The 14137-nt window shown below is 38.8% G+C and overlaps 1 protein-coding gene across 1 annotated transcript in view; it reads left to right on the top strand.

The window, feature by feature from the left end:
• The first annotated feature begins 5156 nt into the window (after positions 1 to 5156).
• The window catches only part of LOC140243571 (plexin-A4-like), a 132572-nt gene continuing 123591 nt past the window's right edge, over positions 5157 to 14137 (top strand). Inside the window, exons 1-5 of the mRNA XM_072323241.1 lie at positions 5157 to 6230; positions 8598 to 8789; positions 9610 to 9735; positions 11482 to 11597; positions 11792 to 11924. Of these exons, the coding sequence (XP_072179342.1) occupies positions 5157 to 6230; positions 8598 to 8789; positions 9610 to 9735; positions 11482 to 11597; positions 11792 to 11924 (1641 nt within the window). The remainder of the gene's footprint in view (positions 6231 to 8597; positions 8790 to 9609; positions 9736 to 11481; positions 11598 to 11791; positions 11925 to 14137) is intronic.

A 14137-nucleotide genomic window follows, 5' to 3' on the forward strand; every position in this document is an offset into this window, starting at 1 on the left:
CATTGTGTTTTCTTTCCAGTTTTCTTTGGCTGATGTACATTGTACAAGGTCTTTTGTGTAAAAACAGGAATGTCAAGGGTATTCTGTTACATCCTCACACCTGGAATTTAGGCACTCAAAAGTGCATGTGATCTGCATTTAATGCCCAAGGACATGCCAGACAAAGTACCTTTAATATAAGTATCTCAAGAGTCTTTGCTTTAGGCAGTAAATTGATTATAAATTGATGATTAGGCTGGCTGTTGATTTACACGTTGTACTGTTCAATTACTGCATGCTGCATTCATCAATTTTAAAAGTCATTGACAAGAAATTTTGTTGTATAAACATAGTGTGTACATTGTTTTTTCTTGATGTTATGGAATTTGAATGTATTTACATAGAGAAGCTATATGTACAGAGCTGTGTTTTGAATTTAACCCGTTGAGGATGAGTCCCGAGTATACTCGGGCAGGTGTCTATGGAAAATGCGTGTTGTAGCAAAATCAAACCATCCTCAATGGGTTAAATATTAGCCTCTTCAATTTCTTGCTTTATCTGTTACTTCTTTGTTTGTATGTTTTTAGGTGGGGGAAGATAATGTATTAAAGGAGAACTAAATGGGTGTATTTAAAGTGCATCCTACAATGCATTTCTGAGGAGAGACAAATAATATTGTGAGTGTACAACATGCTATGATCAAACTGCATGAACAGCTAAAGAACTTACACTACATATCATTAAATGTTCACAGTGATATCCTTTCAAATGTTTCATATTCTATAATGTTCTCAAACTCCAAGATATGTGTTGTAGAGTAAGATTGTGTACTGTAGCAACAAATTCAATATGTAGCTGTTGTCGTTATTATCACTCAGTGTGTACCATACTGTACAGTGTACTCCATAGTGTGTACCATACTGTAGGTACAAGTGTACCCCATAGTGATGAAATACATCAAGGATGTCATCTCATGGCAGCTACAGTACATTGTGATTACATTTGTAGGGCCTTCTACATTGTAGATGCACTTTCATGAAAAGGCATAGGCACCAAAGAATTGTCTCTTTGTCGCTGTCACTTTAAATTATGATTGATATTATCTAAATATCATAATTGATCATGATTAGATCAGTGCCGTAAACATTGTCAAAATATATCCTTGCATACATTGTTGCACAATTGACCTACTTCAGCTATAAGTGTGATCATAAACATTACTGTCAGTTATCCTTATCAAATTGACTGCTAAACATGCCCTTATCCAATAACTGTGGTTTTTGTGCACTGTATCTACAGTGTATCTTGCAAATTGACGCAATTATGAGTGGTACCTACAATTTATGTGTACACGTTGCTTTCCCTGTAGACATGATGTCTAGCTTCTTTGCACTTGACACTTAATGTGAAAAATTGCAGTTGTCACACATGAACTACATTGTACAATAAGTTCACTATGTAATGTAGGCCTATCAACTACATGTACAATGTATGATATGTACATGTAGATGACCGTGCACTTCTACCTTGTCAACAGTGTACAACAATAAATCATCTTCTCTGTGACACATCACTTGGTAACACATTCATTTTATACATAAATTTGCAGTCTTTATGATATTCCAGTCTTTCTACACATGGTTATTATTTATTTTTACAACTTATACATGTACAGTGTATGCTTATTAAAACAACCTGCAGTATTTGAACAAATATACATGTGTGTTTGCTTTCATTCTCAAATCATCAATTTTGCAGTCATTTTGTAGGCCTACAGGTACATTGTATAGATGCAGGTATTTTAGCATACAAACAAAACTGTGAAGACCTCATTGAAAATTTCTGCTGTTTTTTTTTTATATTTTTTTAAAAAAACAAATCTGTAGTAAATACTGTTGCAACATACTCCTTTTGGCTGACGTGATGTCATTATCTCATGAGTCTCCTATTCATTGCATTGCACACAAATCTTCACCAGACTTTAATTCGTTAATAATGCAGTGCAAGAGAATTGAGCTCAGTTACGTAGCTTTCATGTCAAATTGTTGTAGTGTTTAAATAACCCATCAATGATGACTTTCACAGGGAAAGGTGTCAGATTATCAACCACAACATGCTTTTTATACCCTTTATACAGTGTGTGTGTGTGTGTGTGTGTGTGTGTGTGTGTGTGTGTGCAGAAACAAACAGAAGAGTTTGTTGTTTATACATGTATTAGGTGATGGCAACAGGTGCAGGCAACCCCTAAAATAATTATTTAGCATCATTGCTTCATCTACATTCATGTACAATATAGATCCTTAACCTCGCCAAGTGTCACAGGGTCCATTTCATAAGAAAATCGACTGTGTGACACTTGGCTCTCCATAGAACATATCCTCAAGGTTAGATATCCTTGAGGTTGAGGATCACCATCTGGACGTACATGTACTGTATGCAGCTTAGATAGTGAAGACACAAGGCCCGTTCACACACAAGGGAAAAAGTGCGATTTAAAAATCGATTTTCTTATCGCGATCAAAATTTCGAAATTTTTTCCAGTGTGGACAGAAAAATTTCACTAATTACCGCGATCCTTATCGCGATCCAACTCGCACTATTAGTGCGATTTTTCAGAATAATCGCGATTATTTTGCCAAGTGTCGTGTGTGTGAGCGCGATCGAGATTCGGAAATCGGTATTTTTAATCCCATCGTTCGTAGCGCGTGCGAAACTCTATTGGGACTGCGGCAGGGTCAGTCTTCGGTCATGCAAGATTCGCGCATGCGCAGTTTGACCACTGATCGTTCTTTCCTTGCTGCGAAGTGCGATTTTTCCCTGTGTATGAACGGTCGAAAAAAAAAAAATCGAAATTTGGATCGCGATTGAAATTTCGATTTTCGTTGTTTGTGAACGGGCCTAATGTTGGCTATAAGGCCCGCTAAACTGCCACACCTGAGATTCCTATGTGCACTCAGTTTGAATATTTTACATTTTGCATATTATTTTGAGCTACCAGTACTGCAGGTGACCTGTTAAATTTCACCCCATGATGAAGTTGACTTTCATAAACAGAGTAAACTACTTAAAGAAAAGCAAAAAAACAAAACAAACAAAAACAAAAGTGACAGTTTCATGTTGATGAGATGAAAAATATAAAAGTTAATTGAATTTCATTTTATTTTTCATGCTTTTTACCAATTAATGATATTGGTCCCAAGCACATAAAGGTTGGTACAGCTGTAGTTCAAACAATAAAGCAAGACCTCACAATGTTCCCATTGGCTTCTACCAAAATAAAAAGAAAAAGAATAGTGATTAATTGTAATAATAATTAACTATATATTTATGTAATCATTTCTTTTACAATTATGATAATTGGGATCTAAATTGTAAATTTTCATCTTTATTTTGAAATCCCCATCACAAATTTTCACCGATCTTGGCAGGTAGCATCCATAGGGGATTCCCGTAAGGAATCTTTAAAAATTTTCTCTAGAACCAGAAGTGATTGAGCTAAGTTAATACAATGAGTCAGTATATTGATGACTGTTGTTTCAAGTTTGTTCTTAGGAGAATCCCCGGGGTTGGATGGGTCCAAATAGTGATGTACATGTAAATTGTGCATGTTCATAATCATTGAAAACCCCTTGATGAATATTTATCAAACTTGACAGGTAGCATGCCAGGGGGATAAGATCTCAATTTGTTCAGGAGGGCACCATGTTCCCCTTGGGGGACCCGAGAGGGCCTAATTCCTCCCCCCCCCCCCCCCCATTCCTCTCTAGAACCAGAAGTGATACAGCAAAGTAACTTTGAGTTTGTACATTGATGACTACATATAGTTCAAGTTTGTTCATTGCAGATCCAGGGCTGCCCTGGGAAGGGGGGGGGGGGGGTCCAAATGCAGACCTAAATTTTCTTCTTCTTGTTGAAAACAGCATAATGAATTTTCATCAAACTTGGCAAGTAGCATTCCTAGGGGGATAAGATCTCAAAGTGTTTGAATGGGCACCATGCTTTCCTTGGGGGCCCCATGCATGGAAGGTGAACTTGCGATACTCAGGTGAGCGCGAGACCTCTTGTTTCAGTCGGTTCGGTTAGGGGCATTTCACTCATTTTTAAAGCAACGTTATGCATTAAAGCTTTACGTAACGATCTATGGGATTCATCAATCCTGTTCAAACAAAGAATGAACTTGCCTAGACCAGATGACCAGAATGATCTGCCAATTAACACTTGGGATAGCATCCATTTCATTATTATATATTGAATGTACATGTATTAACATTAACAATCTTTTTCTGTTGATATTGCCAAACACCACTTTTGCTGTCAGGTGGATGTGCTGGCAAGCAGCATTTATAAGGATTACATGAATAACTAGAAAAGCACTCTAAGAGCACAGACCTCCGCCAAGCGTGCAAATCAATTTCACCATTGATCTTGTTCTTCCGTAGAGATATCAGTGATTTCCACCCATACGTACTTACAGCATTGTGTGCTGAAAGTTGCCAGATTTCCCAATATAGAAGCCTTTGTTACGTCATAAATACTCGGCTGCACAGCACGCCTCACCCCAGCAGAAACTAGAGCACGCACTTTAGTGCGCGCAGGCAAACCTTACATACGTGCAGCCTGAACTCCCAAGTTCATTGACCCTACCTGCCAAAATGTCAAAAATCCTTCATAAATTCCCCCCAAATTCTCGGATCACTCCCAAAAGTTAATCGTTTGGTACTTGTGTCATTCTCAACCTTACCTGCAAGTTTCATCCCAATCCGTTCACTACTTTTTGAGTTATTTTGCACACAGACAAACTGACAAACCAATGGTAACGAAAACATAACCTCCTCCCTTAGCGGAGGTAATGATTACATCACAGATCTATGCTTATCCCAGTGAATTTAAAAACCAACATGCCTGTCGGTGTGATGACCTTTTTTTTTTCTGCTCATGCACAAAATGGAACTCAGAACTGGCCTACACGATGTATTGAGATTGATGCATGTGAAGTTGATTGTTTTCTAGTATTGCTGACATTCATATTTACCATATGTATTATGTACAATGTAACTAGTGCTAATTTTTCTTTCACATTTTCTTTTCAGCCCTGAGGTCTGGATTCTAGAGGGGGAGACCAGCAGCACATGAGGCAGCACATGATGGATCAAAGTCGGGTTTCTGTGAGGACTAGCATGTTTAGAACAAGTACTACTGGCTGGGTAGTATTAGCTACCCTTGCCACTCTAGTTAGCTTTGCACGCTGCGATAGTACTTCATCAGCTTCACTTAGTGCATATCACCCATTGGAGTACATCTATCCTGAGGAAGGCAATGAATTCAGTCACTTTGCCAAGGACCCTAAGACAGGGAACTTTTATATTGGGGCAAATAAGGCCCTCCTTCAGCTTGGTGCAGACCTGAACCAGCAGCGCATCGTCAGTACAGCTCCAGACCCTGAGACATGTCAAATCCCATGCAATAACCAAAACAGAATTTTGATTGTTGCTCCGGATCCTATAGACAGACTGATCACCTGCGAAGACTACTCTAAGACATGTCAGCTGCGGAACTTAACAAACATATCCAGCGCTGAGAGGTACCCAAATGTTGTCATCAATTCTGGATCTTCTGCTGCTGGAGTTCTTACAAGTGGAGAAAGCCCTTACTTGTACATAGGAGTTGGCCCAAACTTCCTTATCAATCAAGTGGAAAAAATACCCTATGTTACAAGATGGGATATGCAGCCTCCCTTTTCCTTCAGTTCAATGACAATTCAGCAGTCTAACGATGCTGCCAAAGTGAGATTTCAAGTTAATTTCCATGATGGCTTCAGCTATGAGGGGTTCACCTATTTCGTCACAACCCAGCAGCAGCTGCTAGTGAACAGTCATCCTGATGATGCCCCATATGTGTCTGTGCTAAACAGGGTCTGCCAGTCGCCAACTGCATCGCTGGATTCCTTCACCGAATTACCAATAACCTGCTCCTCAGGAGATAGGGAAATCTCTTATAATCTGATTCAGACTGTGGAAGTGTCTGTTCCTGGAGCGCACCTGGCAGATTCTTTCAGTTCATCTGGGGGAGCCTTGTTGTATGCTGTGTTTACAGCGGAAGAGGTACCTGAGGGTGTGGAAGAACCTCAATCTGCTCTGTGTATCTACAAAATGTCGGACATACAGGAGAAGTTTCTTGATGCAGTATTTGCATGCCTGACAGAGGAAACTCCACCAATAAGTCACCTGCCGGGTAATTGTTTCAATTTCCAGGTGAGATGATTCAAATCGTAATTGGAATCGTGTTTGTAATCCAGCATTACAATAAAGTTTCTAGATACAGGTTGTAGGTGTGAAAACGACCTTTGATAAACTGAGTCAAAGTGGACAGCAGAATTTAATCAGTTCTACTGAAAGTAGACACATGAGAGAAAAGTTACAGAATCAGCAAATTGGCACAAGGTTTGACAGAACAGGGACATTGACAGTAACCAACTGTGCTATAAATTTACAGTAGATGAAGCAAATGTTTCTCGGTAACTCTCATGTTGGCCCTATGGGTGTGTACTACAAAGTATTTTGAAATCATGGTTGTAGTCAGTAGTTCACTGCAGCCCCTTCTTTAAAGTCATCATGTCAGCTACAACTACTGCATATTGTTAAAATGGAAATTTTCGAACATTTTGCGTGACCAGAAACCAGTGTAAAAATAAAAAGAGGCAAATATTTTTTGCATGTCATATATTCTACTAGTAAATGTTTTGATTCCAAGAAGTTAAAAACACTCAAAATTTATCTCGCCCAGCTGAGCACGAAAATTACAACTTCTTCAGTAGGCTGTAATTTTTACAAAGGTTTCATTTTTGTGAATTTCATGAATCACTGATGGACCGCAAATTACAACACACAAAATGTTGCCATGTACAAGGGTGATAGTGCACTTGCAATAACTTCAATGTCATTTCACGAAAACAAACTTGAAAACTGTTTGTGACCTCATTCCTGAAAATTTCTATTGACCGATTCTGTGACGCGCTATGTGTATTTTTGGCATGGGCAGCGCCATTACTGCGGTGTATCATCCGACCCCCCCTCCTCTCTCCCCACCCCTCTCACGCGCGCAGAATGAAAAACTGATGCATGGTTGTTGTAGCCAATGGGCATCTCGTACTGAGTGCGCGAATGCTTGCTTAGTGCGCGAACCTTTGTTACAAGTGCGCGATAAACATGTTGCCCGTGGGGTGGGGGAGAGCAGGGGGGGGGGTCGGCTGAGACACCGCAATTTGAGCTCATGGCTGCGCCCAGTGCCATAAAATGTCTGCTGCCCTCAACGAACCCGAATCGGTCAATACACAAAAATAACAGCTTTACATGCAGTTCTGCACAGTGAAAAGCAGCTTTTGAAGTCTCTCATAGTATTTTCTAGAGGATTTTGCTGTAAAAGATCCTGAAGATCTTTTGAATTGTTTTGTCTTGTCTTTGTCATCAAATCATTTCATCTGTATTTTACAACCGATATCACTGTTATGACGACACCTTAAACTTAGAAAATAGCCACTTCTTTCTAATCCTTTATGTTCAATAGCAGTTTCTCAATATATTCAGATTTTATGCACACCTTTTAACCAGGTTGTTCTTGACTGCTGAAACTTGTCTGAGGCTTGTGCTACATAGCAACAAGTGAAAACCAGATTCCAGTAATTGAATTTCATTTTGTAAGAAGAGCAGGTCTATAACTCTGCATTTAGACGATGTCCCACTTCGTGGGGAATGTCCCATTTGCCAGGACTTTCCCCGGCAATCCCATTGTGTGAACGATTTGCGGGATATTCCCCGCTCCCCCTGAAAGCTTGTTGATTCCGGCAACAAAATTCTAGCGAGGGACTGACTTTGCAGCTTTTTTCCTCAAAGTGCACAATTGCATGCTCAAAATGTCGTGGCGAAATAGGCATTAGACGCTGTACACGTTGCTATTGTATAAGCCCTCCCTGCAGCTCCACATAAGGTGACCAATGAACACACAGTTGAAACCACCAGCCGTGATTTTGTCCCCCTTTCAGCGAAAGATTTCAATGTGCGTGTGGATGGTCCACTGTAAAACTCTCCAAACTGCCCCCGCAAAGCATGGGATCGTCTGAACGCAGGGTGTAGTTCGTCTAGGAGCTATGTCCTGGGAATGAATCATCCATAAATTTGAATACATTACAAAAATGGCCTATGATGAAACATTCCCAATGCATTTCTACATGTACCATTCTATTTTTCTCGCTTAGGTTTTTAGTCAAAGTCACGTGGAGCAACATACATGTACTGTGTATGACTTCAATGCTTGTCTAGTGTATGCCACCTGCCCCTGCTGAGTTTTATCTGTTCAAATCTTGGAAAGGTTTTTTCATAGACTCTAAAGAAATTAAGTGTCATCAAGTCTATTGAACAGTAGGATATGTGGTTGAAAAGAAACAATGAATTATACAGAAATTTTTAACTGAACATGATTATTGCCGTGACATAATACAGGGCCTTGATTTGTGTAGTGCTATAATATTTCACCATGAACGCTGTAGATCTAGAGAAACATTGTTGGAAATATTTTTGTTTGAAGTCATAAAAGATCTTTTTTATTGTTCTTTTCTTCTCCAGTTCACTAGAGAAAAAGCAAGAAATATTCAGTGTGAAGAGGACCCTTTTTACAACTATGCAGCTGCCCAGGAGCCACTCCCTGCTGAAGCAGTGCTGGAATTGGATGGGGTGCATGCCACTTCAATCAGCATAGCAACAGAGGAAAAGGAAACTGTGGCATTTATTGGAACAGAGACAGGCGACTTACTGAAGGTACAAATCATTCAGCTTGCTCTGTTCTGCAATGTTCTGCAATGATAGTATGACAACAGGCCTAGTTTCTGCATGTAAAATGTTGATATAATAATTTGACACAAGGCAGTGATGCCTACAATTATGTGTTGTTCAATGTATAAGACAGATTAAGATACACACATTGTGTTTGGTTGTAACTCTCTGCAAGGTTTGAGAAAAAAATTAACACCACTGCATGCATCCCTTGAGCTAAACAAAATATAATTCAACTCAAAACATAGTGAGCAGAAATATATAAGCCCTGTATTTTTGTCTGGGCATGCAAGCAAAAGTCACAAAAATTTCTTTGTGAATTTTAAATGAGGGATGACTGCCTGGGAGATTCCAATCCAGGCTTGAAAGACCAGGTTTCATTCTGCAAGCACTCTCATCAATTTGGTGGATTTACCACTCTAGACAAAGTCTGCCACATAGAGTGATTGCATGAAAAGTGGAGCCATCCCAGCAAACTGTGTGAAGTCCAACTGCTTTGATTTGATTTTGGCGATTCAACAGTTTTGAAACTCGGACCCCTGTTAACCCCCCCCCCCCCAACAAAAAAAAAAATAAAAATGAAAACAACAACAACAACAACAACAAACAAACAAACAAACAAAACAAAACAAACATGGTGGTATCCAATTTGGTCTCCCTGTGAAGTAGAACATTACTCTTTCTTGCTTTATAACACACATGGACGCAAAGATTAGTGAACCCTCTGAGTTGAATCAATACTTGAAGTGCAGTGCTAACATTGTATATTGAATGATTTTCATGTTTTGTTTTGTTTTTTCACCAGGCCCATCTCGAGAACAGCTCCTATGCCAGAAAATATGAAGCGGTGACAGTAGGTTCAACACCAGTCAAACAAGTTACCCTCTTCAATTCTTCAAATGACCAGCTCTATGTTCTAACTGAGCAAAAGGTATGATTGAGAACTCAAGCTTAAATAATGCCCCTTACGGATCAAATGTGCTATTGAGAGATACATGTATTCCTTGTTAAATCAGAGCAATGAAGGGACGGTTGTAGTGAAAAGAGAGTCACTGCAGAATTGCAAAGAAAGCCCCACTGTGATGTCAAACTCTATTCTTCTTTCCTGGTTTATCTAAACATATTGGCACTGATTTTAATCGTAGCAGAGGGTTTTTAACCCTTTGAGGATGGGCTGATTTTGCTATAACAAGCATTTCCCATAGACACCTGCCCGAGTATACTCGGGACTTGTCCTCAACGGGTTAAAAATGGTCAGTGACATTCATAGCTTGAAGGGGCTTTTTCTTTTGAATTAGAGATCTGCAATTACATGTCTCTCTCCAAGCTAAAAAAGCCATTTTCACAACATTTGGGAAAACCACTAAGAAAGTTGAAATGAAAGTGGTGATATCATAGAAATATTTGAAATTTTATATTCAGTGGCTCTTTAAATTTTTTGTATGCCTTAGCATCCCATGGGTAATGAGGATCAAAATTGAAGCTATCTTGATCAAATATGACTATGTATTCCATGTATTTTGCTGATTGGGACTTGTCAGTCTATTTTGCACATGGTCACATTCGCTTCTGAGTGCCACAGCAGCAGAATGAGAAAATAGTACACTACAAGTTGTATATGTATACAGTATGCCATGCAAGTATATATTTCTTCAATGAATTGTGACTTTTACGACAGTTTACTGAGTAGTTGAATTCAGGATTGCAAACCGCAATGATGGAATGCAAAAGAAGTCCTGTCAATTAAAAAAAGATGGAGGGGAGGCATTTCCACTTTGGAGATGATATACACGTGTACATGTACATGTACAACACACTTGTGGTATGGGAAGCAATATTTTCTTGAGTTTCATGACTCTCGGTTCACACTCAAATTGCAAAAAACAAAACAAAACAAAACAAAACAAAAAACAAACACAAAATGAAACAATGAAACACACACACACTGCAAAATAAACTGCCTTTAATGTATCATTCTTCTAAGATTATATCATTTGTGAGCACTCTCCTCAGAGTCAATGTGGAACAGGGGGCAATATTTAAAGTTTTGCTGATTAAAATTGACCTGGCATACAAGTGACATATAATACATGCTATAACATTTCTCTCATACATGTATTACAGCGGTACTTTGTACCCTGCTTTTGTCACACTCTTAAGACTTGTAACTTTCTGTTACTGGATTTATTAATGTTTATATACAGAATAAAGTAAAAGAGTTCTACATGTACATTGTACTTACCTGTTGTTGAGACTGTTGCAGAATTTGCATTCATTATATATCAAGAAGATATGATATCAATGTCATTTTGAATATCAGATAAAAAGAAGAACACCAGGCAACCTCAATGACGCATGACATGGGAAACAGTCTGAAGATGCTCATACGGTGCCATGTTCAATAATTTGTCAACATCTAGATGGTTTTGGCATCCTGTATCTGTGGCAAGTTTTTACTCTAACTTTACTGTGTTTTCCCCTTGTTTGCTTTTAACTGAAATTATGTCTCCATAGAATGAGGGATCATTTTATTGTGTGCATTGAAGATGATGATGTGGTATTTGTACACTCACATGCCTTCCTGTACAGCAGCTTGAATTTTACTTTCTGAAATGATAATGATTATGTGTCATACTTGTTTTTAGATACAAACTTTTTTTTTTGTCCATTTCTGCAGCTGGTACGTATGTCTACAGTAAACTGCAGTCAGTACACAACGTGCACTGAGTGCATTGGTGAGAACGGAGCAGACGATGGTGACCCGTACTGTGGATGGTGCACATTAGAAGCAAGGTAAGGGGAAAACAGAGGGTGTGACTACTTCATATGTATCACCCAATGCATTCACCGTATTCGAGCCTGTTTTTTTTTTGTTCTTTTCTTTTGTTTTTTGAGGAGTATTACAAGTGGTCAGGAAGATGCTAGGGAGAGGAAGGAGCTCGTGAGCAAACTCTTGTACTACTTCATATTCAATCAATTTTCCCCAGGTGCACCCGCTACCGCGACTGCATGCAGATGGAAGAACCATCAAGGTGGCTGCCATTCAGCTCAGAGGAGTGTGTGGGCATCGAAGACACCTCAGTGGGCCTCAGTCTCCCTGTATCCTCACCTTCGCAGACGGTGAGTTACCTTTAGATTACCTTCACAGTTTCCTCTCCACACCTCCGTGGTTGTTGTCGAGGAGGAGTTCTCTTTTTTTTTTTCCTTCTTTTTTTTTCCTACGAAAGGCAGTGTTTGCATAATTTGTTCTGTCTAATTTGATTGAGCGACTCTTTATGCAGCAGTCGAGTCTGTTTGAGCGTGATGATACAATGATATTCTGTTTAGAATGAAAAAAAAAAAGGAGGATATATGAGGTTCTTCTGTTCTGTGTGATTCTGAGTTTTGGTACGTATTGCATAAAGTCTTATGAGTTTTTCTTTTTATTTTTTATTTAACCATTCTCCAACAAAGACAGAGATGTGTGAGTGTGATTAATGGAAGTTTACCGCTGTAACTCTACATGATAAACCCAATGCTATATTCACATCAGTTTCCTATGCTCATCAAGGCTTCATTTTACTGGTGATGCAAATTTCTTGAAAAGGAAGTAAGAGCAATCTGTTTTTAATGATTATTGAAGTAGACATTATGAATCCTATGCCATATAGGTTTTGCATACTCATATGTAGTCATATGTAACTGCAAAAGCATTTTAAATGGAGATTTTTGTTTGTTTGTGTGTTTGTTTGTTTGTTTGTTTGTTATATTTGGTATCATGGGTCTTGAGGTTGTTGTGACCTATTTGATACAAAATTTCTTCTAGATTAACAGGGCTTACAATTTAAAAAAAATAATAATAATCAGGATATGTTTTGTAGGCTGTCCATTGCTTTAAAAATAGTTCGAATATAATTAGAATTTTTATCAGTTTCAATTTTGTGTGTTGTTTTTGAGCTGTGCTCGTGCACGTCTGCCTGAACTTGAAATGTATTGCAATATAATGGAGGGACATTGCCCTCTGTACGTACATGTAGTGTAAAGTGTCTGTGGTATAATGTGCAAATAGTCAGTGTGTGCTCTGTCTGCACCATGTGGGAGGGGCCAGACATGGACACTGTAGTTTGTTTGTTCTTTCCCCTCTGTGAAAACTCCCAACAGCAACAACAACAAAAACAAAACAGGAAGTGCATTGGAGGTGTCAGCATGGCTGACTATTCCTGTCACATTAGCAGCTGCATGGGTTGGCATGCAGTGCATTGATCGAACATTTCCACTTTCTGCTTCACAGAGCAGATTACTCCTGTGGTGCTGACAGATCTTTAATGAGATACTTTTACTTTTTTCATTCTGTCTGTTTTTTTTTTTTTTGTTTTGTTTTTGTTTTGTTTTTTTTTTAGAACCAAAATGAGTAATAGGCACATGGCTGAAAATCTTGATGTGAACAACATATTTTATACACCAGCATAAGATTTTCAAGATGGTAACTTCAGTGCACATTGAATTACATATAATGTAGCATAACTGAGAGAAAAAAAGAAAACGACAACTAACAGATGAAAAGGTAGGTTCTCGTATGATGTTTTGCCTGCTGGACTCATGAATTCAAAGACAAAAAAAAAAAAAAAAGTCAAAGAGCTCATAAATGTACAACTGATCTTTAATACTGTATTTGTGGCAGGTATGTCGGTGCAGCATATTGTACCTGAACGTTGAACAACGCACTAATGTGTACGTTTTCCAATACACCATGTATGTCAGGTGACGTGCAAATGTGTGTGAGCACTACAGCTCAGGACTGTTCTCACTTGAATGCACTCTCCCTTGTAAGGGGGTGGGTTCTATCATGAATACCAACGAGCTGTCTGATGTAGTGGAAAGGATGTAATTGCATATAACTCCAGGGGATGGCTGTGCTCTGAGACCTGACTAATATCTTTCCGTCTGCTTGAATTGTCTGCCACAAAATATTAAAACCAGGAATGTGCGAGCTATCAAGCTGTTGAAAAATAAATCTCATGCTGTCTCTCTCTTTGTCCAGTGTTTTTCTCTTTTTCTCTCCCTTTCTTGCTCCCTTTTCCTCTGAGTTTCTGTCTCTGTCTCTTTCTCTTTTTTCTTGTCACTCTTTCACTTTCAGGCTGTTTGGTTTTTTTCATGATCAGTACACTTTATGTCTACTGCTGCCAATGTGCTTTTGTCTGTATTTTCACCAATAGTGATTCCTCTCTCCTTCTCTCTTACTCTCTCTCTCTCTTTCTCTCTCTCTCACACACACACACACAAACACACACACAAACACATACAATTTTGTACATTCACACATACTTTCTCAGCTAATGTTTAATTTTAATCTC

The sequence above is a fragment of the Diadema setosum genome, chromosome 2, assembly GCF_964275005.1.
Source record: "Diadema setosum chromosome 2, eeDiaSeto1, whole genome shotgun sequence".
Taxonomy (NCBI): Eukaryota; Metazoa; Echinodermata; class Echinoidea; order Diadematoida; family Diadematidae; genus Diadema; species Diadema setosum.